We start from the raw sequence: 27,895 nt of genomic DNA on the forward strand, positions 1-27,895 counted from the left end.
TCGGCGCTCGGCGGAGCGGGGCACCGGGAGCGCAGCGCGGCGCTCGGCGGGGCGCGGAGCGGGGCACCGGGAGCGCAGCGCGGCGCTCGGCGCTCGGCGGAGCGGGGCACCGGGAGCGCAGCGCGGCGCTCGGCGGGGCGCGGAGCGGGGCGCCGGGAGCGCAGCGCGGCGCTCGGCGGGGCGCTGGCGCTGAGTCCGGCACCGGGAGCGCAGCGCGGCGCTCGGCGCGCAGAGGGACGTGCAGGGTGGGACAGGGAAGGCGGCGAGGGAAGGACGCAGCGGCCGGCGGTAGAAGGGCCAGGGAGCAGTGAGGCGCTGCCGGGGCTGGGAGGAGATGATGTCCGTGATTCGCAGCTTCCCAGTCACCTTGGCTGGAAGCCACCTTCCAGTCCGCTTGCCTTCACTCCTCCACAAGCTGAGGGTGAGAGAAGAGCTCGGGTGTCCTGCAGCTAGGTTTGACACGATTGTGCCGATTGACCGCACCGGGTCACCCACCAACCTCAAACTCAAGCCAAGGCAATCCACAGCCCCACACTCATCTCTCCCACCAATTCCACTCCAGCCAGGGACTGAACACAGCAGAACTTGACCCGTGGGAAAGTGAGGAAAGGCCCTGTGCATAAAAGACATCAGTAATGCAACAGCAGTGGCATGAAAAACGCTTTATTTGTCCTGGGCATCACTCCACTGCTTTGACACGTGGCAGGTTGACATAGCTTTTCATGGGTGGGAGAGGCTTGATCTTGCGCCCAGCCCAGCCACCCTTGCGGTGCCACAAGCCCGTGTGTGGGCGCTTGCCCAGCCAGCGGTTCCGGCCCGCCTTCCCGATCACCCGCTTGTTGTGATCCACGTTGGACACGCGGCCCACTGTGGCCACGCAGGTCTCCAGCACCTAGGGGAGAGAGAAGAGCTGCAGGACTCTCTGGGGGCATACGGCTGTGTGCCCAGGCAGTCGAGCCAGGGGCAGCACAGCTCCTTTACCTGCATATGCCTTTTGGACGGCAGCTGCACGATGGCTGTCCCATTCACTTTCCGCAGCAGCACCCCACAAGTACCTGCAGCAGGCAAGAGAGGAGGCAGCTGCCTTGAGCAGCAGGACAAATATCTCACCCTGTGACAAGCACATCCCCATGCTGGTAACTCTCCAAAGGCCCCCACTATTGTACTAAATGCAGCACTTCTTGCTGAAGACAGAGCCTTGAGGAATCAACGGGGCAGAGCTGCCCCTGCTTTTCAGAAGGGATGTGTTGCACTCTAACATAAGAAGATGGCAAATCCCTGTCACAGGCCAGTGCTCCCCTACCATCCTCTCCAGCTGTGCTCAGCCAAGCCCCTACAAGCAGTGGGTTCCCTGTGTGGGGACATACCAGCTGCCCGGATGTACTGCGCTCCCTTCCCCGGGTGGCTCTCCAGGTTGCAGATCAGCGTGCCAACAGGCAGAGCCCCCAGTGGGTACGCGTCCCCTTCACTGGCTGACACTGGAAGACAGAAGCTGACAAGTTGGGCAAGGAGCAGCCGATGAGCCCTTGGCAAGACCAGCACAGCTGCCCCTGGCCCTGGCGTGCACCTGCCATCCTACTAATGTGAGGTGAGTTCGTGATGCTGTTCCCTGGCTGCATGTTCTCCGTGGCAATGATCCAGCGCTTGCGGTTGCCGCCAGCCACCAAGGCGATGTTAGCCGACCTGCACGGAGAACCCGCGGCGGGTGAGCAGGGGGCCGGGCCGGCGCTACTGCCCGGGCCCGGGGCCAAGCCCGCACGCCGCACTCGCCTGCAAGGGTCGTATCGGACGCTGATGACCTTCTCGGTGAAGGGCTCCGGCGGGGCTCCCTCCTCGTAGCGCAGGCGCTGGAAGTCGATCATGCGGTAGCGCCGCTTGTGCCCCCCACCGATTCCCCGCACGCGGACGCGGCCTGCGGGACACGGGAGCGGCTGCAGGCGGGATCTCCCGCGCCCAGCCGGCCCCGGCAGCCCGCCCGCCCACCTGTGTGGTCGCGGCCGCCCGTCTTCTTCATGCCCACGGGCCGCACGGTGTACTTGACCCGGCACTTCCACAGCGGGTCGGTGGTGCAGCGCGGCGCCGAGCCGCCCAGCCCGCGGCAGGCGGCAGGAACCGACACCGGCCCCGGCAGCCAGGGCTGGGGGCCGGACGGCAGCGGCGGGGGCCGGGCCCGGCGGGGGCCCGCCGACAGCAGGAGAGCGCCGAAGGCGCGGCAGAGCCCCAGCGCCGCCATGGCCACGGAAAGGCGCCGCCGGACGGGGCGGGGCCGCCGTGGGCCTCACCTGGCGCCGCCGGCAGGTGGCGCGCTCCCGCCGGCGGGGCTGAGGCGGCGGCCATCTTGGATTTAAAGGGGCTGCGCCGCTGAGAGGGCGGGTGGTGCCGGCCGCGGGTCTCGCCCCGCCCCCGCCGGGACCGGGACAGCGACTGGGACCGCCATCGAGATCTTGCGCCCAGCAGGTTGGACGGGCGGGTTTACGAGGGCTCGGTCGCTTCCCTCGGCGACCCTGGCATGGGGAGGACACACGGAGCCCGGCGGCGTATGCCGGAGCGGGGGCGGCCTTCCCGGGGCGACGCCGCCCCGCCAGCCGCGGGGGGCGGTGGGACCCTCCGGGGAGCTGGGGAGGCCCTGTGGTGGGGCTGGGCTGGGCTGGGCTGGCGAGGCTCGGGGCGCCCTGCCCGCTGGGCAGCGGAACGAGCGGGGGCGAGGGCAGCGTTCGGGCCGTGCCCGCCGTAACGCTGCGGGTCGGCGCTAAGGGCGCTGCCGGCTCTGCGGACTTTGGAGCCGGCGAGGCGCGCCCTGCGGGATCAACCCCCTTCAGCCCCGGGAGCCGCTGGCTCGGGAGCCCTGCCGGTGCCCGCTCTGCTCGGGTAGCTCCCGGTACGCGGGCTCGGTGCGCCTGGCCTCCCCGCGGGCAGGACCGACTGCCACGCAGGGACGGGCGGCGGAGGCCGGGAGCCCCCGGGGGAAGAGCGCAATGTGTGTGTGGCAGCTGTGGGTCAGCCCGAAGTCCCGGCCGTGGCTGTTTCCAGGGTGCTGTGGGCACAGACTGCGGGATTCACTGCTCTATAATTAGTCTGTGTCTTCATTGCCAAGAATGGCTTTCACTGTAACACAAATAATGTATGTTTGCACTTCTGCTGTGTAACTTATGTGAAATGTAAGCGTGCCATAGTTGTATGTACCCCCACAGCCAGCTAGATTTGCCCTCCAGAACTAGGGAATGGAGGGCACCAAGGTGCTTTAGTTAATAAATATGTGTTGTGCGATGAGGCAAGAGAGAGCCTGCGTGTCAACATGGCTGGGCTGAGCTGTGTTCCTCCTGGGACACCTGAAGCCCTTCCCCGTCTGGGGGAATCCGTGTGGAGGGACAGGAACACCGGTGCAGTACTGGTTCAGGCAGATGTAGATAGCTGGGGACATCGTCGGGAGCACCGTGACAGTTGTGTGTTACCGTGCATGGGATGGCTATAGCAACAATCTAAGCTGGATCCCGTGTCGTTGTCCTCTCTGAGGAGAGCAGCCAGACTGAACAAGTGCTTCCCAGCAGTACCCGGCCTAACCCCACACTGCGCAGTGTGGACACAGCAGGGTTCCAGCTTTCCCAGATCTCCTGAATCTGTCCATTGCTGTGGGCACAGCGATAGCCTCCATGCAGCTGGAGGGCTCTCGGCAGCTACACCAGCTTAACTTTGGAGGCTGGGATGGGGTCAGCAGTGGGGACACAGCCGAGGGTGGTACCAAACAGGATGTAAAACCTTCGGCCACAGGATGGAGGGTGGGATGGAACGGGGCTTTGTCGGGCTGAACAGGAGCCCGGTGGTGGCCAGTGCTGCTTGGGAAGCATTTGGCGGCACCGTGGGGGCTCGGCCCTGCTCCTGGGCGCTCCCGTGGATCTCCGAGGAGGGAGCTGTGAGCTTGGCGTGCGTGGCGCTTTCTGCGCTCCCAGGAGAGCGTCCGACCGTCCTGTTCCCGGAGCGTGTCCGCATCCCTCCCCTCCCCCTGCCGCAGTGTGGTTGGCTGCCGAGCGCCGGGTGCCTGCGCCGCTGCTCGCTCCCCGGGCGGCGCGGCAGACGGAGCCGCGCAGCGCCGCGGCCGCCGCTCCTCCGCCGCCTCCGCGAGCACCGGCGCTGGACAAGCCGCTGCAGGCAGCCAGGTACCGCTCCTCTGCGGCGCGGGGCGGGGGACATTCTCATCCGGTGACTGAGATGGGCAGGGTGCCCAGCCATCCTGGAACAAAGGACCGCTTTGATGCGCAGTTTCGGGCAGAGCTGATGAAAACTTTTTTTCCCTTGTGAAGCTTTCACTTAGCCAGGTGGGCGCAGAATTTCTCTGTGGTGGTTCTGAGGGGTGAAGGGGTTTCTCTGGCTTGTTTGTTTCAAGGATACGCAGCGGGCGTGCCTCCTGCTGCCAGACAAAGCCGGAGAAACGATGACGGAGCAGGTCATACAGCAGTAGCTCTCAGAGAGCCTTGTTTCGCCCCAAACCGTCTTTTCATTAATTAACTGCATCCTAAGGTTTTCCGAAGTGGAGGGGCACCCTACCAAAGGTGGTAGGCTGGGGGAATCGCTGGTAAGCTTCTGTGAAGGAGAAGATGCGCCTGGGAGGAGGTGTCTGAAGAAGAGCTGGGGGATGGTGTTGCGGTAGAATGCTCTGGCCAGGCAGCCGGGGAAAATCTGCACAATGGTGGGAGGCAGCAGCACATTACCAGAAACAGCAGGCTTCCCTGCGTCTTGCATAGCTGGCATCTGGCACACTGCTGCAGTTCCATGCTCGGCTCTCCTCTAGTGCCCTTGGTCTCCTCTCTGCCACGCCGCCTTGGAGATGCAGAAAATACCCACCCCTGCCTGTGCTTGTGGGGAAAGAGGGTGGTGTTCAGCACACATCAGGTCAAAGATCTGGCCAGCTCAGGCGCAGGGTAAATAAACATGGCTGTGCTTTGCTGTAATTGGCAGAAGGAGCAGGAAGCATGTGTTCTCTCATCTGCTGTTTTGGAGGAATGTCCAGGTTAGAACAACAGCATTAACCCCAAATACCAAAATGGCTCTTGGGGCACAAAGGACATGTGTTAAGATACTGACCTTGGCAGAGTTACTGGATAAATGCTTGATTTGCTGAGAAAGAGCCGCATAGCTCCTCAAAGAGCTCAAGCCAAAGATAGAACAGGTCCTCTGCCTGTTTTGCAGGTAGAGGTTTGTCCCTGTGACTTTGCCTGCCTTGCTGTGGTTTACAAAAGCTGTTTGCTCTTGGAAATAGCAGTGCAGTCTTGCAGCCTGCAGTCGGCTAGTCTTTGCAGGTGCCCCAGGTACACCATGGAGGGAGTGTGGGCATACCAGAGTCCCTCAGGGCACACAGAGTGGCTCCAGAGCTCCTGCTGGTCCCATCTGCATCCTGGTTATCTCCTGTATATGGCTCAGGCACATCTAGTGCATAGCCCTCACATTAGACAGATGCCTGCAGAGGCATTACCTCCTGGGAATTACTCTGCCTGCTTTAATACTGCTTCATGCTGTCAGGGCAAGGTAATGGCTCTCGCTCTGTTTTTTATAGTGCAAGACTCCCAATCAGATTCTGAAGCTGGGAAGAGATGCTTGCCCTGGCTCCATTCCAGCTGCTTAACTCTTGTCTCCACTAGCCTGGAAACACGTTTTAATGGTGTTTCGCTGTAGTCCCAGGCGCAGCAGATGCAGAATGGATTTGGTGAGCTGCTGCAGACACCAACAAGTTTAAAAACAAGGTCTTATCAGCTGATCTGGAGGTGCCAGCATAAGCTTGCTGGTAGGAGTGGTGATGACTGCTGTTCTCATTCCAATGGTCTGCTGGAAGGGGCAGGTTTTCCCAGCCAGCTGGGGTTGTAAAAAATATGATGTACAACCAGAACAAATGATTTTCTGCTAATGGCAAAAATCTGTGCTATTTTTTTTTTTTTGCTTGGTTGGTTTTGCTGTTGTTTGTTTTGTTGGGGTTTTTTTAACTCTTGTTGATTCCAGTGTCTGTATTTGGTAGTAACAAATGGAGTGGGACCTTTCTGGTCTTTAAAGGAATGAATGATCTGATACAAAGCCAACCAGACTACCTGTTCTGTCTTCCTCAGAGTACATATCCATTCTGGAATTGGATGATGCTTTGATAATAGAGGACTTGCTTGCTCTGGTCTATCAGAACAAACACCATTACCTTTTGTCCATTTCCAGGTGTGGGCTGGAAGGTGGGAGGGGTATGGGAAACTCCCATCTTCCTTCTGTAGTGGTGTGAACATGAATCACTGTGGCCAAGTCCTTGTAGAGCCACCTTATCACCACCTTGCCCTGGGTTTCAGGAAGGTTATGTGATTTGTGTTTTATTAGAGATTGTGGGTGGTAGGGAGCCGAAACTTCTGGGGCAGAGAGGAGTGTTAGGAGACTCCCCTTCATGCTCTTTCCTTTCAGCTGCTGTCTCTTTGTGACTTGAGCTGCAAATCTAGTTCCTTAGTCCTTGTCCCCTGGGCCTCTGGCAGCCTGCTGGTTAGGACAGACATTCCCAACACAAGCCTTCCAGTATCTAGAAAAAAACCCCAGAGCTAGCATGTGTCAGCTGCTGAAAGAAGCAATCCTGGCCATGATCCCTGGACAGCCCTCCCTATCCCCCAGACAGGGATCAAAGCATATCAACAGCTCAGTCAACTTGTACTGTGTTATACATGACTCTGGGGATTGGGGAAACTGGTTAAGTGAAGTCTTTCCGGGCTTGGAGACTGGCTTCAAAGCCATGTGAGGAGATGTCTGGATGCCAAGGAGAGTCCTGGTTTTGGGGCATAGGAGAATGTGAGTGAGACCACTTCTTGCTTTCACTGCATGCTGTGTTGTTGCAGGTGGATTGCTTTGGGAATCCAAAAATCCCTGTGGGACCTTGCTGGAAGGAAGCAGCCACTGTAATCTCTTTCTCTGGGCCTTGGATCAGTTTCTAGTGCTGTGGTGCCTCGGTCCTTTGTCCTGAAGAGGTGTTCATTAAAGGCAAACACATTGAGTTTATCTGAGGAATTCAGATGAAGAATTTTTATTTTTTTTCTTACCTTTTTTTTTCTCCCACAAGAGGATGGTTAAGTCATGGTACAGGGGTCTGAAGAGTTTGTGGGATCTCTGTTTTGGGAGATGGTCCTTTAGCTAGACACAGATACCTGATCAGATACCTACTTTGGATGAGGGAGTGGACCAAAGATCCACTAAGCATTCATTTCAAGTAATACTCTTCAAATAATACTCAAGCCAGACTCTTATTGAGGGAAAGATTACAACAGAACAGTCCCTCTATAGTACTTGAAGTCATTTGTGTGTTGGTTTAACTCTCTGGACTGTCTGCAGTGCAGAAAAGGTCTGAGCTGGAGGCTGGCATTGGGAAAGAATTTTAGCCAGAAGATGGGACTCTAGGTGTCCCCTTTTTTGGCAGTAGGATGTCGAAACTTAAGAGATAACTGGTGGCAGAGAGTATTATGGACATTAGAATTTGGTTGACATCTTTTGACTTTACAATTGCAGCTCAGATACACGGTGGGTATGACCTCCCAGGATGTGTGTGTCCTTAGTGGCTCTAAGGGAGCATCTTGGCATTTCTGGCAACAGTAACAAGCATCACAGAGCACCATTCCTGCTCTGTGCCTCATGTGAACCACAGCATTTCCTGTTTTACCCAGATTAGAACAGCTCTGGAAATACCAACTTGGATGTGGAGCTCAGCAGTGCTGGTTTGTCCCCTTTTCTGTGCTTCTGCTCCAGGTGGCCTGGGGTGGTGACCCTGAGCACAGTGGCTGTTCTAGCAGTGGTGTGTCAGTGTGCAGGTGTTCCTGGCAGTGTCATTGTGTCCTGGCTGTGCAGTGGAAGCCTCAGAGGCTCTGCACAGCTGACTGTAATCTCCTACAATCTGTTTGCTTTCTGACATGATATCAAAATAAGAAAATTTGTGACACGGTCTCTGTGATGACTGCAACTTTGTCACTCTGTTTGCTTTTTACTGCTTTTATTTTTCAACATCCAAAGTATTAGGTCTAGGTTTTGTTGCAGTGTCCCTTAGGAGTGAAGACTCTCTCTTATTTGCAGTCTTGCTTCTAGCTTCATTGGAGGTCAACCAGTCATTCCAGAGACCCTTTGTTGCTCAACAGTAATTAGCTGGCAGAGGTCCAAGGAAAAACAAACAAAACAAAAAACCCTTCCTGCTTTTATCAAGTCATTTTGCTTCCCAAATGTATAACCTTGCTGTTTCTCCAGGTAGCAAAAGCATGTCTCACAGGAGGAGACTGGATAATTATGATGAAGCAAGACAAAGCCTTGTGTTTTCATTTCTAAATGGAAACCATTGCTATCTATCTCCCAAATGTGGTCACTTGTTCTTGCTGTGGGTCAGACTTACTCTTTTCCACAGGAAGCTTTTTTCCAGAACCCAGCTGTATTTCTGCAACTACTTCACATCATTTATATTCTTGGATCACCTTCTCCTATGGAAGAATTTGCTGCTGAAAATCTGTTTCACTTCTTTACAGAAAGTGCTGGCAGACCATCTGCAGTTTGAAGGAACCTTGCTGCAGTTATTGTCTTGTGCATGCAGAGAGGCAGTGAACTGCATTAGTTGTGTTGTTTGTAGCCCTGAGATCTCTGTTGTGTTGTAGCTGACTCCTGATTTCCCCGATGCTTCTCCTCCCCCACTCCCACAGTCTTTTCTAGCATTAGGCATCATAACCTAAGCTTTAAGATTGACTTGGACCCATTTAATCTGGCATCCTTGTAGATGTTGTGGGTTGAAGATAGAAACAGTGAAGCTTCCAGCTCTTTCCTCTTAAAGGTCTTGCATGTGGGAGCAGTTTTGAGAGGCAGAAAAATGAGCTGCTGAAATTGCTGATGCTTAGCGATTTCGCGGTTATGCACTTGAATACAGGAGGAAGGTTTTTGCCTGGCAGGATGTATTTGCTGATGGATCCCTGGCTGATTGCTGCAGCTGCCACAAAGCTCAGTGCACGCATGTTCCTTCCTTGTCCTCTAAACGGGAGCAGAAGAGGAGAGATGAGATGGGTGCTGTCGGAAAGGCAGGCTATTCTAGCAGCTCACTGTAAATAGGGAAGATGTGCCAACTAGAGCGGAAATGTGCGGGTGGAGACCTGGGCTGGGACACCTGCAGGTCCATGAGGACTGCAGCAGGATAAGCTGGGAACAGGACTCTCCATCTCTCAAGGAGCTTGGTGGAAAAAGCATTCTTTCTTCCTGTTCCAGTCAGGGCCCCACCCTGCTAAAGGCAAGCCATGATGTATCCCCCTTCTCTCTGCAGAAAACCTCTGTGTGTTTTCTGCCTGAGTAAAGGACACTCAGGGCCCCTTACTGAATGTAACGGAGTAAGAGTGCATATACAGCAGCCTCAGCCTGCCTGACCTTGGCACTGGCTACCATAGCAAGGGTTTCCTCTTTGAAGGGCTGAGCACTGAGAGTAGACCTGCCAGCACTGGGGAGAACTAGAAATAAGCCCTCTAGGGGGAGATTCCTGCTTTGGAAGGTTAAGTCAGCTCCTACTGGTGTTTGTTGCTTTTCTTTGCTGTACAAGAGGTAGCAGCATTCAAATGACTTCTCTTTGTTTTCTTGTTCAGCAGCTGTGTGTTGTTCTTAGGTTTTGTGCCTTCTGTCCAGCCTGGACCATTCTCTGTCCACTGCTGAGCATGGAAACATGTTGGTACCTGGCAGAGTTCTGCTTCCAGGCTGTCACCCTAGGGGAGAAAGGCTGAGGTTGTTACAGATGTTTGTACAGCCAGTGAGAGAAGAAAATCCTCTATTAGGATGCCTTGAAGGATCTGAGGATGTAGTTGCAGGGTAGGATGAGTCTTATATGCTGTGGATCAGGATATTTTGATTTATTTTTCCTTCTCAGTCTGAAATCTTTGCAGTTTCAAAAAAAACAGCTTGATTATGAGGACTGTGAAAGGCATGAACATTTTCTGCTGTAAGGGCCAAAGAAAGAATGTTGCTGTAGTAGAGATGCTGATGGCTTGACACACAGCAGTTTCACAGTTGAGGAGTAGTTCTGTGTACAGGGGAATTAATGAGCCTGATTCTCTATGGATCTGGGTCTTGTCTGCCTGACTCTGTTACCTAGCAAGGTGTGAGGTCTGGTGCTTTTTATCCTGTCACATGTTCGTCTTCCCATTGTGTTTGTCTTGCACTTCTTAAAAATGGCAGCAAGATCTCTGTATGGACGTAAGTGATGCTGCCATGAAAAACTGTCAGCATTTCACAGTTGGTCCAGTACCCACAGGGACTTGAACTGCTCAGCTGTGAGAGTTTTAGAGCAGAGTTCTAGTTTTTTGGGTATGAGGCCGTTCCTGTGTATCTTCTTGTTTCCCAAGCGTTGCCTGTGTTCCAGAGAACTCCCACTTGCCTGTTTCCCTGTTTGCAAGTGAGTCAGGGTGTGTTTTCTTACAAGTTGGAACCAGTGATGGGGCCATTTAACCCCTTAAGCAGTTATTACCTTGGTTCTGTGGAAGAGGTAAGTGCCTGCTGAGCCTTCCTGGGAAGCTGTCTGGACTTATTTTAGAGCACAAGAGTTTGTGGCCATATGAAGCAGTGCTATGACTCTTTGAGCTGCTAACCTCTTTTCTCTAGGGCTGGGAGTTGTTGCACATTTCTTCATGAGTTGTGCTCACCTGTAGAAGTCTGCATTAAGCAAGGCTTTCCTTATTGCTTTAGCACTTGATCCCACTCCAGGTGTGTTGGAAAGGTGGGAAGAAGAATAACTAGGGGAACTGTTGACCAGAATGCTTAGCTGCCAGTTTCTGGAGAATGAGTTTGGAAGATGGGGTATGAGTGGCAACCAACTCTCAGCAAGCCTGTTTTTCCTTTTGAAACAGTAGTCTCTGTCCTCTATCTTGACCTTAATGAGGTTTTTCATGCTATTCTTGTAATATAATCTTCTCCAAAGGACACTGGCATAAGTTATGGTCCAGATGAGACTCTTTTGGTATAAAATGTGCTGGGTTAACTGCATGTGGAGCATGACAGATACCCAAAAGCAAAAGATACAGTCAAGTATGACTCAGAATTGGTGCTGATGCTAGATCATGAAGTGAATATGAAGTCAGCATTGTGACTTTGGGGGAGGATGACTCAGTTCTTGTTCAGAGGTGTGAACAGAAACCAAGTCTTCAAGAGACACAAGGTGTTTCTGTCCTTCTGAGGGGTTCAATAAGGTCTCAACTGTGTGTTGAGGGTTTGCCCCCTCTTCCTGAGGGATGGAGGTACATAATGGGAACAGAAACCAAAGAAGAGTTGAGAGGAGTGTTCAGGCCTATAAAACAAGTGGAGGAAGAGTGAGTCTAAAGAGGAGGAGATGAATAGGTTTAATAATGAGATGTGTGTACTTAAAACAACTGTCCCAGTGCTGTTTATCATCTTCACTTTAAATACTGCAATGAGGAGGAAGCTGGGCGTCTCTATTGCTCAGGGCCCATTCCCCAGTAGCTCCCTGGCACTTGGACACAGTGCACAGGTGAGGAGAAGAGGAGCCTGCCAGAAAGGGGAGCTCTGCTTGCTCTGTTCCTGTAGCTGGAACAGTATTTCTGTTCTTTCAGTAAAACAGTCACAAGGCAGCTGCCGAACAAAGAGCTCAAAGCATGCAGAGGTGGGTCCGGCAGGAGGTCAAAGGCAGATCTGCTGGAATCAATTCCCTCACCTCCTCCTGTGTAGCTTCTGGGCAGTTTGCCAGCCTCCTGGCAGCAGGGCCATGGACACTCAAGTTGCAGAGGCCTCTGCCAGCTCCAGGTAGCAAGGATGTGCTGCTGGGCCGGTGCTGCCTGTGCAGGGCATTGCAGGAGGCTGGTTTTGGAGTGACCTGATAGCAAGGTGGGAGGAGGCTTTACTGTTGAGTAATGTGAGGAAGCTGGTGGGGTGGCCCAGCTGGTGTGAGAGGCTGGGATTGTGCTAAATAAGTGAGTCATGGAGCAGCCAGGGTCTTGCTATTAGGGGTCTTGCCTGCCTGTTGTGTCTCTCAGCCTCTGGCCTGTTGTGTTTCCCTAGCTTCTGGACTTTGTATACAGGGATCTTGCAGCCACACTAACGTTCTAGGTTGTAGTGCTTGGTGTTGCTGTGCAAAGGCAGTAGCTGGGTACTTTCCCATTGTATATCTGGGGGAACAGGACAAGGAAGGAGTATGGAAGTTCCTAGGCCATCCTAAGGAGTCCTTGGGGTGGCAGCAGGGTGAATGAAGATGGAAACACTGTTGGTGTTTCAAGTCAACTCCTGCACAAGGATTATGTTAATGTGACTGTAGCTGTGGCTGTATGTGAGCTTCCCCAGTCACATACTGGGGAAGTGGTGTGTCCTGCTGGTGGCATGTCCCTTAGTGGCATAATGGCAGTTCTGTGTTTAGGCTGAGATCCTCAGCATGTACTCTTCTGGTCAGGCATGATGCCTCCCTGTCTGAGATGCTCCTCTAGGAGATTATCCTTTGAGGAAGCAGAAAGTTTTGAGCTGCCATCCCTCCACTTTGTGTTCCCTTTCTTCTGCAGTCAGAAGAGGTGCTGAGCTCTGACACCCTCTCTGCATCAGTGGTCTGTGGGCAGGTGTATAGCTTGCAACCCCAGCTGCCAACCACAAATCTCTGCTCTTAACTAGAAGCTAAATTAGTCTTCCCCCTGCTGGGAGTGTTGGGGTGTTGGAGGTCACCACTGGTTGTCACCTTTTTGTCTCCTCTCCACATAGGCCACCTGCACTGGTTGCCAGCACTCCCAGCCACAAAAGCAGAAGCATGTGCCCTGACAGCTGCCTGCTGCCAGAGGGAGAGGGGAAGATGAAGGAGAAGGGCTTAGAGTAGGCAATCAGATAAATGCTGTCTCTGACTGCTTGAAGGATGTTGTGATGCTTGTGTCTGGTTGTGGCTCCCTGAAACAGTGCTGGGGCATTCAGGTTTTGTCTTGGTCTCTGTGCAGGGCTGCAGGAGTAGGACTATGTCCACCATGGTGTACCCAAGGGAGGAGAAACTGGACAAGCTAAGCCAAGAGGAGATAATTTCCAACACCAAGCTGGTAATGCAAGGGCTGGAAGCACTCAAGAACGAACACAACTCCATCCTGCACAGCTTGCTGGAGACCATCAAGTGCCTGAAGAAGGATGAAGAAGCCAATCTCGTGCATGAGAAATCCAACCTGCTCCGCAAGTCAGTGGAGATGATAGAATTGGGGCTTGGAGAAGCTCAGGTGAGAGTGGGGGGTGATCCCCGAGGTGTTATCTGGGATTGACAGAGGAAGGGTAGGCATGTGGCCATTTCCCATAAGCTACAGGAGTGGGAAGGGGCTAAGTGTAGAAGGCTAGCATGGGTGGACCCTAAGCATGCATGTGAGGGAGAGACAAGACTCTGGTTGTTACTGACTGAGACTCTTAACAAGGTGATGATGGCATTGTCCAACCATCTGAATGCCGTGGAGTCAGAGAAGCAGAAGCTGCGTGCTCAGGTGCGGAGACTGTGCCAGGAGAACCAGTGGCTGCGTGATGAGCTTGCCAACACCCAGCAGAAGCTGCAGCGTAGTGAACAGACCGTGGCTCAGCTGGAGGAGGAGAAGAAACACCTTGAGTTCATGAACCAGCTGAAGAAGTATGACGAGGATGTCTCGCCTTCGGTATGCCCCAGTCCTTTTGAGCAGCTGCTTTTGTGGGTCCAGGAGGTTGGACTGGGAGAACTGCCTACATGTGATAACATTGCCCTGGATTTTGCCCCTTCCCATGTACAGCCATGCCTGTAGCTAAAGGGGGCCTGCATGGGGCAGAATCTCTGGATTTTGTTTTGTGGGGGGAGATGGTGGCAGAGACAGAGGGGAAATTGAGTGTGTTGGTGGGCTGCAGAAGGGGCAAGAGTTTGGCAACTGACTCAAGCCAGGCTTCTGCTGTCTCTGCCGAGAACCAGCAGTATTTGTGATTCTCATTCTCTCAGGAGGAGAAGGAGGGTGATTCCACCAAGGACTCTCTGGATGACCTATTCCCAAATGAGGAGGAGGAGCATGGTCCTGGATGTAAGTGTTTGCTCATGCATGGGTGCTGTCTGTCTCTGTTCAAGCCTGCTGGGCCATTTGTGCTGTGTTTATTTCTGTGTCCACAGTGCCCCACCAGCACAGCAGTGCCGTGGCAGCTGCCCAGCAGGGAGGTTATGAGATTCCTGCACGCTTGCGCACCCTCCACAACCTTGTCATCCAGTACGCCTCCCAGGGACGGTATGAGGTGGCTGTACCACTCTGCAAGCAGGCACTGGAAGACCTGGAGAAGACATCAGGCCATGATCACCCTGATGTGGCTACCATGCTCAATATTCTAGCACTAGTGTACAGGTGAGGATGGTGGGAAGGGTAGGAGTGGGCCAGGACAGCTTTCTGCATCTCCTGTTTCCCTTTGCAGCACATTCTGGGGCTCCCCATGCTCTCAGGGTTTGCCTTTCAGAAAAGTTTTGGCCTAGATGGGGTATTTGATTTGCCAAGCTCTCAGATATAACTAGGGACTGACTAAAGCAGGGAGGAATGAAGAAAGAAAGAACTGTGAAGGCTTGGTCTGTGTGGAAGGAGCACAGTTCATAGTTCTGCCTGCTCTGGGCTGTAATGTCCAAATCCCAAATAAATGGTTGACTTTGCACTGCAGGGATCAGAACAAATACAAAGAAGCAGCACACCTCTTGAATGATGCTCTTTCCATCCGTGAGAAGACTCTAGGCAAAGACCACCCAGCGGTGAGTGTCTCTCTTTCAGTCACTTCTTCACCTTTGGGTGCTGCTGGGGCGCTGTTCCAGCAGTGTTTTACTGCTTCAGCATTTCCTGCTGGCTGTTTCAGTATGGCCTGTAAGGAGTTGGCTTCTCTTGGATCCTGCGATATAGGCAGGGCAGCTTTCTGTCTCTGGACCTCCTCTTGAGAAGCAGCAGTACTGCAGGCTTGGAGGAAATGGGACAGTCACTGTTACTGTTGGTTGTGCCCCTTGTTTGGTCCCGCTGGAATTTGCTTTCTTTCATGGAGAAGTTTCTGTTTCTGCAGGTGGCAGCGACTTTGAACAATTTAGCTGTTCTCTATGGCAAGAGAGGGAAGTACAAAGAAGCAGAGCCACTGTGTAAGCGAGCCCTGGAGATCCGTGAGAAGGTACGAGTCTTCCGTGCTCTTTCGCCTTTCAGCTCTCTCTGTGGGCTTTCTCTCATTACCTCAATGCATGTGCGAGATACAGGGCCTATCTAGTCTGCTCAGCTGCTGATTCTGCCACCACCTTTCCTGTCTCTCCAGTGTTTGTAGCCCTAGAGGGGCCTTCCAGGAGGTGGAAGCTGGAATTTTTCCTCCTCTCCAGACCTTGGCTTTTGTCTGACATGGGCATGTGCTAGGGGGACTCCAATGTCTACTAACTCCAGGAGTCCTCTCCAGTCTTTGTGGCTTGTCTTCTTTTGTTCACCAGGTTCTAGGCAAAGACCATCCTGATGTGGCCAAGCAGCTGAACAACCTAGCCCTGTTGTGCCAGAACCAGGGCAAGTATGATGAGGTGGAGTACTATTACTGCCGGGCCCTGGAGATCTATGAGAGCTGCCTGGGTCCGGACGACCCCAATGTGGCCAAGACCAAGAACAACCTGGTGAGGCACTGGGGAGAGGCCATGTGGTGTTGGGGAGGGGCGCTGTGGGAGAGGTGAGCACTGCCTGGTGCTTGGAGACAGAGCAATAGCTGCAAGAGGTGGGCAGAAGTAATCTGTTTCCCAGTGGGGCTGGAGCTGTTTTGTTTTGGTTGCAGGCTTCCTGTTACCTGAAGCAAGGCAAATACAAAGAGGCAGAGGCGCTGTATAAGGATATCCTTACCCGTGCTCATGTGAAGGAGTTTGGCTCTGTGGATGGTTTGTACAGCAGAAGCCCTTGGGGCAGGGGAGGGGTTTCTTGGCTCTCAGCCTGGACTTGTCTGGTTCTGGTGTTGCCCAGACTGAGGGATGGGTTGCCTTGCAGGGCCCCTGCTTTGGGCATCCCTTGAGATGCTGCCATTCTAGTGTGTTATGCTGTTCCTCTTCTTCTCTCAGGAGTCTCAGCCCAGTCTTTTTACAAGGTTAGAAATAGTTAATGGCACACTCATGCTCAAGCATAGGCTGAAGTTTCTCCTGTGCATCTGGCAAATGTAATTCTGCTGGTAGGACTTGTTCTTTCCTTTCCTTGTCCTGCCTTTGCAGTGTGGGTTGCCTTTCTTGGGACTCTGAGCCAGGGACTGGGGTGAGAATCTGGAGTATCACTTCCCTCTGATGAGGAGCTAGCTCTGGTGGCAGAGTACTGGGCTGTACAGGAGGCAAACAACAGTGTGGGTTGGTGAGCGGACCTGTTTTGCATTCTTCCCCACACAGGTGAGCACAAGCCAATCTGGATGCATGCAGAGGAGAGAGAGGAGATGAGCAAGGTGGGTTTGATCTTCTCTTACCACAGCCTATCTATTTCCTCCTTCCTGGAGAAGCTGCTGTCTGAAGAGCTGCCAAGGTTAGGAGGCATCTGAAGAGAGGGGGATACAGCACTGCTGCTCCCTGGCCAGCAGGGAGGGAAGGACCATCAGAGAGCAGGGTGTTTTTCCTTGGGCAGGACTGTTCAGTCTCTCAGCCATGGCTGCATGCTCTCTCTGCTTTTGTGATTGATCCCTCTTGGACATGCAGATGATGGAAGATGGCACATGGTTGTGCTGCAAGGCCTTGGCACTCTGTTCCAAAGAGCTGCCAGTACCCAGAGCATAACTGGCTTGTAAAGCAGCTCTAAGGCTGTTTGGGAGAAAATGGAGGTCAAGAAGAAACTGCTGCTGTCACCTTGCTTAGGAAATGGAACCATATCTGAAAAGGGTTTCTGCATAGGGCAGGCACTAGCTGGCCTCTGAAAGGGGATAGAAATGGACAGTGCTTGCTTTCGACTAGGCTGAAAGGCAAAGCTACTGTTGCCCCTGCAGCCCAGGCCCTGCTCTGTAGTCAATAAATGCAGCAGTCATGTCTTTGCTTTTGCCAAGTGTAAGGCCCCGTCTGTTTTTTGGCAGGTGGGTGAAGCAGCAGAACGAAGGGTTCTGATCTAGTCCTCTACCTCCAGTAGAGCAGGGGCACTCCTTTTCTTCTGCCCTCAGAGCAGACCCCAACCCTCCAGGGTTCAGGCAGCAGTCTGGCAGGCTTGACTTAGTGACTGATGAGTCCCATCCTGTCAGCCTTAGAAGCAGGGCACTTGCAGGTGTTCCCACAGTATCCTGTGCCTTCCCATTGAACCACTCTGCATGGCTCCCAGTGCAGGGCACTGCTCAGCTTTACACTCTTCTGGTTCTTGTACTGCGAAGGCTCTGCTGCAAAGCATCTGCACTTGCTGCAGCACTATCCTGGAGAAATCCAAAGTGGAGTAGAGACCAGGTTCCCGTTGCCTCCTCTGGGATTGAGACTCTTCTGGTGGTATCTTTGGAGAATTTAGGGATCAAATGTAGATAGCTGTAGTATGAAGCTATGCTGCAGATAATGGAAGCTCTGCCATGGGGCAAGAGAGCAGGCTGATATACTCACAGTTAGAGTAAGAGATTCATTCTGCATGTGAGTCTTAGGCAAGGGCTAAACCTCTTTCCCTGACTCTGGGGCTCCTCTCCCCAAGGCAGCTGTGTCTGTGCCTCATGGCAAAGCAGGTTGGCATTCCTGTCCAGGCAGCAGCAGTAGTTACAGACCTGCTTGTACTCCTGGCCCAGGAGCTGAGGCTGATGTGTTCTGCCTTGTGCTATTTCCATATATTCTGTTAAAATGTATAAAATTCCTCTGACTAGAGCTTGACTACTTTTGTCACTTGCCCCTCTTTCCTGGCAGCAGAGAGGGAGGCCAGTTCATGCCATCAGCAGGGCCTTGGGCACAGCTGGCAGCCTTGGCCTTCAAGGCTTTATCTGCCCCAGAAGATCTGACACCATTCCTATTAGGTTCAGACACCCTTTAGGGCTGTCTCTACAGGAGTAATGTATTGAGTCCTGAACTCCCCTGTCCCTGATGCCTGTCCAGGCTGTGTAGGCTCTGGTGTGAAGAAAACTACATGTGCCTATGGCACAGGGAGACTGGCATGTGGGATAGAGAGCTGAGGAGTGCTGTGGGACTGAGTGACAAAAATGGCCCCCATGGAGACAATTTCTTCTGGGCTAGAGCTGTAACTCATGCTGTGGAGCAGTGGCCCCCTGCACTTGCTTGGTGCTATGGTCCTACATACCCAGGGCTAGCAGCTAGCACCCTGCAGTGTGGGTTGTCCAGATCTTCCTGCTTGAGCATCAGGCTCTGCCCCTTGTGCTATTGCTCTGGCCAGCAGCCTGTTTGCAGCTGGCTGGGACAGGGCCAGCTAGACAGCTTTGGGGTGCAAATGCTGGGCATGGGGAGGGGACATCTAACTGGGCTTACCTGCTGTAGGGCAAGCCTGACCTTGTAGGCCAAAGGCTGGGATGTGGTTGGCTGATTCCTTTGCTAGTCTTGGCTGAGGGATTCAGTGCCCATGGTGATTGGCATGCCAGTGGGGTTTTGTCTCCCTTTTGCATTTTGGTTGGGGTGTCACATGCTCCATTATGCCATGAGAATAGGCTGTGCTGTCCCTGCTGCCTTTGGTACCATGGAAGGGGATAAGGAGATTATGCTTCTTCCAGAAAGGATATAATTTTGCTTGTGGCCTAAATCTGTTGCAGCAAACATGCTTTTAACTTTCCTACCAGGAAGCTGCTGGGTTTCATCACTGCATTTGCATATTGTATTTCCAAGGGTTGAGCTGGTGCAGGGGTGCAGCCTGAGGTCTGACCCTGGCATCCAGTGGCAGAGCACAGGTCAGAGAAGGGCAGTAGGTGTGGAAGTAACAGCTCTCTTCTCTCCTCACCCTCTAGAGCAAGCACAGAGACAGCACTCCCTATGCTGAGTATGGTGGCTGGTACAAGGCCTGTAAGGTTAGCAGGTAAGAGCTGGTTTGTGGGCAGTTGTGGACTCTGTGGGGGTGACCCCAGGGCTCCTGCTCACCTTCTCTGTGTTACCACAGCCCAACTGTGAACACCACTTTGAGGAACCTGGGTGCGCTGTACCGGCGCCAGGGCAAGCTGGAGGCAGCCGAGACCTTGGAGGAGTGCGCAGTTCGCTCCCGGCGACAGGTAACTCCAGAGGGACCTTCCCTGGAGTGGGGGGAGTTGCAGGACTTGGGATGACACGTTATGACACTGCCCTTGGTTGGGGTGTGGTGAGAGACTCTCCTGGTCCTCTCTGATGTTCTTGGTTTATGTTCCCGTGACACCAGAGGGCCTTGGTGGTTGGGGATGCATTTGTGCAGAGATGCACACGTGTGTAGGTGTGTGGGGTGGTGCATGTGTGCGTGGATGGAGCAGATGTCCATGTGTGGGGAAGGCATGGCTCACTGAGTGCAGAAATACTGCAGCAGGGTTAAGGCAGATTACTGGGCTTTGTCAGCTGCTGGGGAGAACTGCACTTACTGGAAAGTTTTCTTCATACTAATTTTTTTTCCAAAGACAAAAAATACCTAGAATTTTTTAGAGTACCTCTTGCCTTAAACTCCTCTCAGTCCTCAAATAATAAAGCAGGAACTGTAAGCACCTAGCACAAAAGACTGAAGGACAGCTGCATCCTTCACACTTCAAAATGTGAAGGAAAGAAGCTGTCGGCTTTGGGGTAGCAAGCACTTGTTCCACAGGGTTGATTATGGCCTTGTGACGACTCATTGAGCTAAGTGCAGGATGGCATTTGGTTCCATCCTGATTGTGTTGGGCAGTTTTGGCTGTGATGGGGCACTGGCCAAGAGAGGAAACGGGAACCAAGCACAGTGATGGCACAGTGAATCTCTAGAGGGAAGGAACACAGAAAGACAAAACAAAGTTCTTTATCCTTTCCTACTTGCAGGGCATTGACCCAATAAACCAGACGAAGGTGGTGGAGATCCTGAAGGAGGGGGATGGCACAGAGAGACATCGGAGCCTGGGGGGCAGTGTCAAGTACGAGAATGCCACAGACGGTAGCGAGGAAGTGAGTATGGGCGTGGAATGGAGCGGGGTAAGTACAAGACACCATCAAGAATGGCCTCAGCCGGCTGCCAGAGAGAAGGGACAGCGTGGCTGAGGGCTGTCCCCGTGTGGCCTGTCGTGGCATCCTTGTCTGCCTCCATTCATTCCCTGCACATTTCCTTTCCCTTTCTTGGCATGAGCCAGCCAGCCCGCAAAGGTGCGTGTCTGGGTCTGGCTTCTGGTGTATAGAACAGATATTCCCAGCTGAGGGCTCCTGCTTCCAGGGAGCTGCCAGGGCCTGGCAGTACCCAGCATGAACTGGTCCTGGTCTGCCCTTAATCTTAGGCTTGTAACCTTATTAACATCTCTCCCTGCTGCTCCCCTCTGGAGGCCCTGGCTGAGAGCATCAGCCCCATCTCAGGCTCACCCAGCCTGTGAGAGCCATTTGGCTGTCTGTCCTGCACTGTGCCACTGACGATGCTGAGCCTGGGCAGGGCTGTGTGTGTGTGATATGCCTGGTGTGTCTGTGACTGACTGACTGCAGGGCACAAGAATAGTCTGTAGCCAGCATCTTTGCTGTCCCCCTCTCCTGGTCTTGTGCCATAGGCAGGTTCTGGCCAAGCAGAGGGGATAAAAGGCAGGTTTTGCGGGATGGCAAGCTGGGCTGACCAGTGGAGGCAAGAAACTGGTGTTAGCTGAGGCACAGACAGGGCAATCTGAACCTCTCTAGGCTTGCTCTGAGGCTGAAGGTGACTTTGGTCACTAGCACTGAGTTTGGAGAAAGGTAGTGATCCAGGGCTGGAACAGGTGCCTTTTGTCTCCTGCAAGCAGGAGGATGGAGAAGAAGAGGCAACAAGTGAGCGTGGTGGTGGTGGGTGCTTGGCTCAAGGGCTGCTAGAGCTGTTAATGCTTACAGTTCTTCTGCAAACCCAGAGAGCATAGAGTAGCTGGGTTTGCAGCCTGGCACAGGGAAGGCACTGGGCACGCAGAGTCCTTTGCTGCCTCCTTACATCTGCTGTCACTAACCCTTCCCCACCTGGCTCTGCTCTATTCCCACCTGCATGAGCTCCCTCCCTTCCTCTTTTTTCTTCCCTGTTGCCATGACAGCCCTTCAACACCCAAAGCCTGAAGCCTGCTGGCTCTCTTGATTGTGGATTGTACGCAGAAGGTGGCTGAAGGGGATCTGAAAAATGGACTTTCAAGTGGACCCAGCAGCTTTACCAGATGCAAGGCTGTCCTTTGCCCCAGGTCTTGGCTTCAGGACCAAAGAGGGTCTTAAGTCTGGCAAGGCACCAACTCTAGCCTCCTTACTAATGGCACTCACCATTAGTAAGGGAGCTAGACAAGCACAGAGGGAGGGCTGCAGGTTTGGATTAGAATCACCAGGTCCCTATGCTGGCTGGTGTCTTTCTGCAGCTCCTCCTGACTTTGCTTGGTGTTGGGTAATCTCTTGGCACTGGTGATGGTCTGGGAGACCTTCCTGACAGTCTCTGAGCTGATCATCCTAAGGCAAGTAGGTAGTGCCACCCTCTGCCACAGCCAGTCCCAGGGAATAGTCCCTTCTCATAGGACCCTTCCCTAGGGGTCTTAGCAGAGCTTCCCTGACCCAGACAGCTGTAAATAGAGGATTTGAGGGCTAGCCCAGCACCCTGGGGGACACAGCTGCTGCCACATGATTCCTTTTCCAGCCTGCTGCATATATAGCCAGTCTTCTCTTCTGAGCCAGCAGCCCTGCACTGTAGTGAAGTTCCCTGCAAAAGAAGGCTGAGGCAGCTCCTGCTGCTGCTGTCTGTCACAGCCTGTTATTTCCTGTGTTGGTCCAGAGACCTCAGATGTGCTGCCTTAAAGCAGCCTCTGCTGTCCTCCCCTAGCTGTCCTCTGCTGCAGGCAGGGCTGTGGGAGCCCCCAGGGTGCCCTGTGCCCATAGGCAGCTCTGGAAGCACCCTAGGGCCTGGATTAGCTGCTTGCTGCCCAGGTAATTGGGATGTGAGAGCAGGGGGATGGCACCAGCTCCATGGTGCAGAAGCCTTGGCAGGTACCCAAGGCCCGGGAGCAGAAGCCCTTGGAGGAGGAGACCCAGGCTGTTCCTCCCTGAGCTAAGCTGTTTCTGCCAACCCACTAAGCCCACTGGCAAAGAGATGAGGGGCAGTTTCAGCCTCACAAGACTCTCTCCCTGCCCAGATGTGGCCTGGGGTCTCTGCATGCAGTCTGGGCCTTGTCCCACCTGCTCCCTAGGTGACCTACAACCTCACAGCCTTGTAAATTGTGTCTTTCTCCTCTCTGTGCACTAGGCTTAAATGCCTCCCGAGACTCCCTCTTTCCCCTCCACCGCAGTCACCTGGATGCTTGTGTTGTATCTTCCGACTTTTCCTCCACACCATCCCTCCTTCCTCAGCGAGAGCTCCACGCCAGTCCCCCAGTCCTCCTGGCGCGTGCCAGGGCACCGCGACGCCTGCAGAGGAGTGCCTGGCCACACGGCCCAGCTCCAGTCCCGTGGCCAGCAAGAGCAGGAAGAATCTGCGAGGAGCTGCCAGCTCCCCCAGGCCAAGGAGACGGACCACCGTCCCCTTGTGTGCCCCCACCCCTGGCCTGCCCTTCCACATCCCTGGGGCCCAGGCCTGCGGGGGGTTGTCTTCACTCCAGGCTTGCTGACTCCATTGTCACTAGACATCTTCAGCCCTCCTAGCTTGTTCTCTCCATCTCTGCAGAGGCTCAAAGATGGAGGGCTGTTATGGGACAGTGGGGCCTGGCCTAGGCAGGGCTGTCATGTGACCAGTTGCTTTCTTCCCTGTAGGCTTAGCTGACATTAGTGCCTTGTAGCAAACCTGTGCTGGTTCCTAGTGAGATGGGCTCTCCCTGCAGCACAGGGCAGTCCCCATCTTGTTACCCTCATTCCTGCTGAGCTCTGTAACCCAGAAGCAGTGTGTGGATGTCTCTGTAGGGCAGCCCATAGACCTACTGTACATCCAAGATGAGGTGAGGGGGCAACAGCCAAGGACTATGTACAGGAGCTGGCCAGCACAAGCATGTTTGGCTGCAGCTTCCTGACTGGAGGTTCTTCATCTGGCATTAAGGGCTGAATCAGCCCCCCATTGCTACAGAGCTCTTAGGTGTGGCTGGTGGGAAAAGTGAGGGTGAAGCTGTTTGCTGTTCTTTGAAAGCAGAGGAGGGGTAAGAGGAAAGGAGGTTTTTTTTGCAAGGGGTAGACCCCAGACCATTAGAAGTGGTTGAGATGGGGAATGGCCTGGATTGGAGCAGTGGTTGGGAGAAAAAGAAGGTGCAAAGACAGATGTGAGGAAGCAAAGGGCTAGGGCTGGAGGTGCTCTGAGCAAGTGGGAGCAGACAGGATGGCTGGAGGGAGATTGCTGCAGGGGTAGGGGCTGGATTGCTCACAGGTCTGTGGGCTTGACTGCAGTCTGGCTGTCCCTAGCCGAGTGGGTGGGAAATGTGTAACCCTGCTACCAGTAGGGTCACCATGCTGACCCTGGGGGGGTGTGGGGATGTCTCAGTGCCTCTGATGGCTTCAGGCCTTCACAGGATCTGGTGCTGTTAGTCATTACTGGGATATGGAATGTGTCCCAGGGCCAGACCTCCACTGTCTTGGGTCTCACATCCTTGAGTGTACACTGTTGTCCCACCTCCTACAGGAAGGGAACCTCCCTGGCCCTCCTCTTTGGGAAGAAAGCCTGGGAGGCTGTAGGCAGCAGGATAGAGCCCAGGGGCCAGCACAGGACTCCTTATTTATTTAGCTAGATCCCTTCTTTATGCTAGTCATCTGGCAGGTTGTTATACTAAATGTGCTTGTGTCTGTCTGGGCCTGGCTTTCCTGTGGTGGTGCAGAGGCCTTGGGGTACATGCATGCTGCTCCCCTGGGAATTTGTGCTTACTGAAAGGAAGCTTGTCCTCGGGACATGGGGTGTGGAGCCCAGGGCTGAGTGCTGCAGGGCTGTACCTTCCCTGCCTCTCTGTCCCAGTGCTGCTCCGTGCTTCTGGAGAGCGGTGAGTTCCCAGTGCAGGGTGTGTTTGGACCTCAGGGCCACCTGCCCCTGTGCTTTGCCATGTCCTGGACCTGGTGCTGTAACAACCATACCTCTAATTAAAGGTAGACTGACCCAAATCGCTGCCCTGTGCTTCTTTCCATGCTCTCTAGGCCAGCGTCGGTCAGCCCTGGGGTGGTGGGTGCAAATGCTGCTGGAGCGGGTCTGGATGTGCTTGGTGTCTGTCTGTGTGTGTACAGGGGCATGTGCTGTCCCCAGGGCTCCCCTCCCAGGCATTGGAGATGAAGGACCCAGCTCCACTGTGCTTTTCCCTGTCCTCCAAATTGGAGTTGCTGCTAACCTCAGCTCTGTAACCATGTGTGGCAGGGCTGCCCTGGGGCATCTGAGCTTGGACCTTCCCCAACAGGCATTTCTATTTAGCCAAAGAAATACCCCATTGTGTCCCTCAGTGCTGAGCTCTACATGCTGCCAAATCCTGCCCAAGTCCTCTGCCTCCATGCATTAGGCAGGGTGGGAGCATGCAGTGGAGAGGAGCTCAGTGGCGGAGCTGCTTATTTTTTTTGAATGCTCTCATCCTGGTGGGTGCAATGGGGTGGGGGCTCTGCGGCAAACCAAACCCATAAATGTTCTGGGTTAAAAATAACCTGTCAGAAAAGGGAGTGGGGGGAGAAGGGAGGCTATTTTTAACCCAGCATGCAGCAGCATTTGGTTCTGGTGTTGGTCTGCAGTCAGTCTACATTGCTGCAGCTGGGTAAATGTGGATCTATCCTCCAGCTCTGATACAAGAACATACTTTCTGGCCTGATCCTTCTGCCCTTGTACCATGGTCCTGCTTCCCTGTCCTAGCTGTGTTCCCTGTTCCACCCCTGGCTTGCGTGCCCTGGGAAAAGGCAACAGTGCTTGGCATAGCAGTACCTTGCAGGGAGAGTTGTGACCCAGTGTAAGTCTGGTGGGGAGGCAAAAGACACCTCCCCATCTTTGTTAATGCTACACACTGATAATCAGCTCATCCAAAACCTGCCCAGGATGCCTCATCCAGGAATTGAATTGTTTACTTTGCTGCTTTGAGTGCTGTCTGCGATCCCTTTGCAGCAGCAACACGTGGCTATCAACTTGGTAAACCTCATCCCAATGAGAATGTGAAGAGGTTAAATGCACTTGTTTTATCCAAGAAGGGATGAGAGGAATACCAGGAGAAATATTTGCTGGTAAGAAATGTCCTGGTCAGCTGTTAAGAGAACAGTCTAGGGCTGGCTCAGCTTTGGGTAATCAGAGTAGAGGAGCACTGGAAATGCCTTCCGCAAGGGCCACAATCTGTAATGGTCAGCACAAGGGGGTGACCGGTCTAAGGCAGAGACCCTGTCTACCTGCAGAGCTGCTTGGACACTACTGAGGTAATTGCTGCTGCTAGCCTGAGGCACAAGGCATTTTGGTCATTTGGAGTGCTTCAAAGGGGCTCCCTCACATCTTCCTAAGGAATAAAAGGGCTTGCCATCACTTTACCTGCTTTTCTTCAGCCCCAGTGTTCCAGGGGCCACTCAAAGCAGGAGCAGGGAGGACTGCTGTTATCCAGCCATCAGAGCAAAAGTAATTCCACATCAGTGGTGATGTCACAACCTTATGTAACAAGCAGAGCAGGCCACAGGGGAAGAGCTTGATGGCATGATGACATAGTGGCATGGTGTGGTGCCATGCTGGCAACGTGTGCCTTGCAAAGTGCAGGAGGTGGACTGGAGCCTGTTAGGGCCTGAGAGTGCCTCGCTGAGTACTGGAGACTTTTGGAGGCATGTGGGAGGAAACGGGGTCAGGAACAAGATTTCAGGCTGGTTTTGGTCTTCAGAAAAAGCAGGTAGACATAAAAAGCTCCCTGTAAAGTGCCACCCCCTGGGGCAGCTATTGGGGCTGCATGCAGCTAAGTTGGGGGAGCTAGGAGTAGTGGCGCCTGCTTGGCAGCACAGATAAATCCATCCCCAGTGGAGCTGCCTGAATTGCTCCAAAGGCCTGAAGCTAATTGTCTTGGGGGTGTTAGAGATTGGACAAGGCTGCGTGTGCAGTGTGAAATGGTCTTGTGTGATGTGAGTGAGCCTGCAGCATCAGGGTGTGTATCTTATCTGTACGAGTGCTGGACAGAGAGGAGGAATGGTGATGGTGTGGTGAAGAAGGGCAAGGGGAGGGAGAGGATGAGGATGGTCTCCAGTGCAGCAAATGAGGAGAGAGTCCTTGAAATTAAATCCCCTGCAGCCTGTCCTGGCCTGACAAAAAGTATCCCTAATCTTGGGACTCCCAACAGGGCTTGTTGCTTCTCTGGCCACTGGGACCTCCTTGATAGTTGCTTCCTGAGCTGTTACAGGTCATGGGAGCTGTGTCATCTTCGAGAAGGACTGTGTGGATGTCAGTGCCATTTGTGCTGGGGGCCTGGGGCAAGTCAGCAGTCCTTCTGGATGTTGAGCTCGCACTGGGCAGGAGGGAGTATCAGGCTGGATGAGCCAGACAATAGTGGCTGACTCCATGGTTACCATGCCCTGTGGAGAACTGGGTGAGGGGAAACCATGTAGTGAGCAGTAAGCCTGCTTTGGGCCAGGGCTAAACCCTCAGTGCAAGTGGGCAAGAGGATGTTTGGAGCCAGTTCCAGCCACTCATCAGCATCATGCCAGAGCCTGATCAGTGCCACTTAGCCATCACCCTGGCTTATGTCTCTGTGTCCAGGATGGCAGTGGCACTCTCCAGCGCAGCAGCTCCCTGGGAAAAATCCGGGATGTGATACGGAGGAGCAGTGAGATGTTGGTCAAGAAGCTGCAGGGCAATGGTCCCCTGGAGCCCAGGAACACCAGGTATGTGCGAGGGTCAGGCTGCGTACAGGGCAGGTGTGGGCCCTGCCACCTTGTGTGTCTGGGTCTGACCACTCACAGCACGATCACATCTGCTCTCCTCTGCTTCCTTACAGCATGAAACGAGCTGCATCCTTAAATTACCTGCACAAGTCTAGTGATGCTTCGTTTGAGGTAAGCACAGTGTGAGTGGTGGGGCTGTTGCAGGACTGTGCGTGAGGCTGGGGTGGTGTGGCCAGCGGCACGGGGGTGAGGGGCATATTTGTGGGGCCATGTGTAGTGTTGAGAACTCCTGAGCCCCTTGACTGAGGTCAGAGCTCCAAATCTGAAGGTGTTGTTTCCAAGTACCCACCTTCCTCTGCACAAAGCTCAGCCATAGATTGGGAGCAAAGGCAGCAGCTACTGTGTGTGATGGAAGCAGCAGGGCCGTCCTGGCTTGCAAGGCAAGGGGTGCAGGAGTTGGGATGGCAGCTTTGGGGCATGAGGCGTTGCAGGTACTTCATGGGCACTGTATTTTTTCCAGGGCACCCAAGGCTTCCGTGCAGAGAGCAGAGGCCTGAGCGCCAGCAGCATGGACCTGTCCTCCCACAGCTCCCTGCTCTCTTCCAACTGAGCTGGCTGCTCCGCTGCTGGGCACCCTGGCTTCGCGCTGCACGGGGCAGCGCCCGGCACCTCCCCACACCACCCACTCTGTTCTCCCCATCACCGGTTCTCGTGCCACCGTCTGCCTGCCCAGCCCGGCCCACCCGGGGGTCCCTAGCTAGTTCGGGCACCGCAGCCCGCCCGCATGCTCCTCTGCTGCTCACCGGGGCGCGCCGCTCCGGTGGCCGCATGCTCGGTACCGGCCACACACGCTCACCAGGTAGAATCGCCAGCCCGGGGAGGGGGGCTATACCCCAGGCCGGGGCACGGCGGGAGTGACCCATGCCCCCGGCACGCCGGTTCCCCGCCGGATGATCGCTGTACTTTATTTTATTAAATAAAACCGACCCTAGAAGCGACCGCGGCTCGGCCTGAGGGGGACGGGGCGGGGCGGGGCGGGGCGGGGGCAGCGCCGCGCGGTCCGCCGGAGCGGCAGGGGGCGCTCTCCGCCGCGCGGGTTGG

General features: G+C 54.2%; 2 protein-coding genes across 14 annotated transcripts; one reads left to right on the top strand and one right to left on the bottom strand.

Moving 5' to 3' along the window:
* Window positions 1-647: 647 nt before the first annotated feature.
* MRPL2 (mitochondrial ribosomal protein L2) lies at window positions 648-2,250 on the bottom strand. The gene is made up of 6 exons (XM_021537027.3): window positions 1,984-2,250; window positions 1,771-1,912; window positions 1,568-1,683; window positions 1,368-1,478; window positions 982-1,055; window positions 648-892 (listed from the first exon to the last, which is right to left on the bottom strand). The coding sequence occupies exons 1-6, from the start codon at window positions 2,231-2,233 to the stop codon at window positions 680-682; spliced, it is 906 nt and encodes a 301-aa protein (XP_021392702.2). The 5' UTR covers window positions 2,234-2,250; the 3' UTR covers window positions 648-679.
* On the top strand, window positions 1,453-27,792 carry KLC4 (kinesin light chain 4). Of its 13 annotated transcripts, none has more exons than XM_085575841.1 (16): window positions 1,453-1,588; window positions 12,933-13,199; window positions 13,389-13,619; window positions 13,931-14,009; window positions 14,096-14,321; window positions 14,626-14,713; window positions 15,013-15,114; window positions 15,419-15,592; window positions 15,748-15,847; window positions 16,340-16,392; window positions 18,847-18,914; window positions 18,996-19,104; window positions 19,865-20,014; window positions 26,670-26,794; window positions 26,908-26,965; window positions 27,315-27,792. In XM_085575841.1, the coding sequence occupies exons 2-16, from the start codon at window positions 12,951-12,953 to the stop codon at window positions 27,402-27,404; spliced, it is 1,902 nt and encodes a 633-aa protein (XP_085431967.1). In that variant the 5' UTR covers window positions 1,453-1,588; window positions 12,933-12,950; the 3' UTR covers window positions 27,405-27,792. The 13 variants fall into 13 exon arrangements, with proteins under 13 accessions (XP_085431967.1, XP_085431970.1, XP_085431974.1 ...); XM_085575844.1 differs by having other exon boundaries at window positions 19,865-19,987; XM_021537025.3 differs by lacking the exon at window positions 1,453-1,588 and adding an exon at window positions 2,400-4,154.
* The last annotated feature ends 103 nt before the right edge of the window (window positions 27,793-27,895 follow it).

This window comes from Lonchura striata, chromosome 3 (genome assembly GCF_050655825.1).
Source record: "Lonchura striata isolate lonStrDom1 chromosome 3, ASM5065582v1, whole genome shotgun sequence".
NCBI classification, from domain to species: domain Eukaryota; kingdom Metazoa; phylum Chordata; class Aves; order Passeriformes; family Estrildidae; genus Lonchura; species Lonchura striata.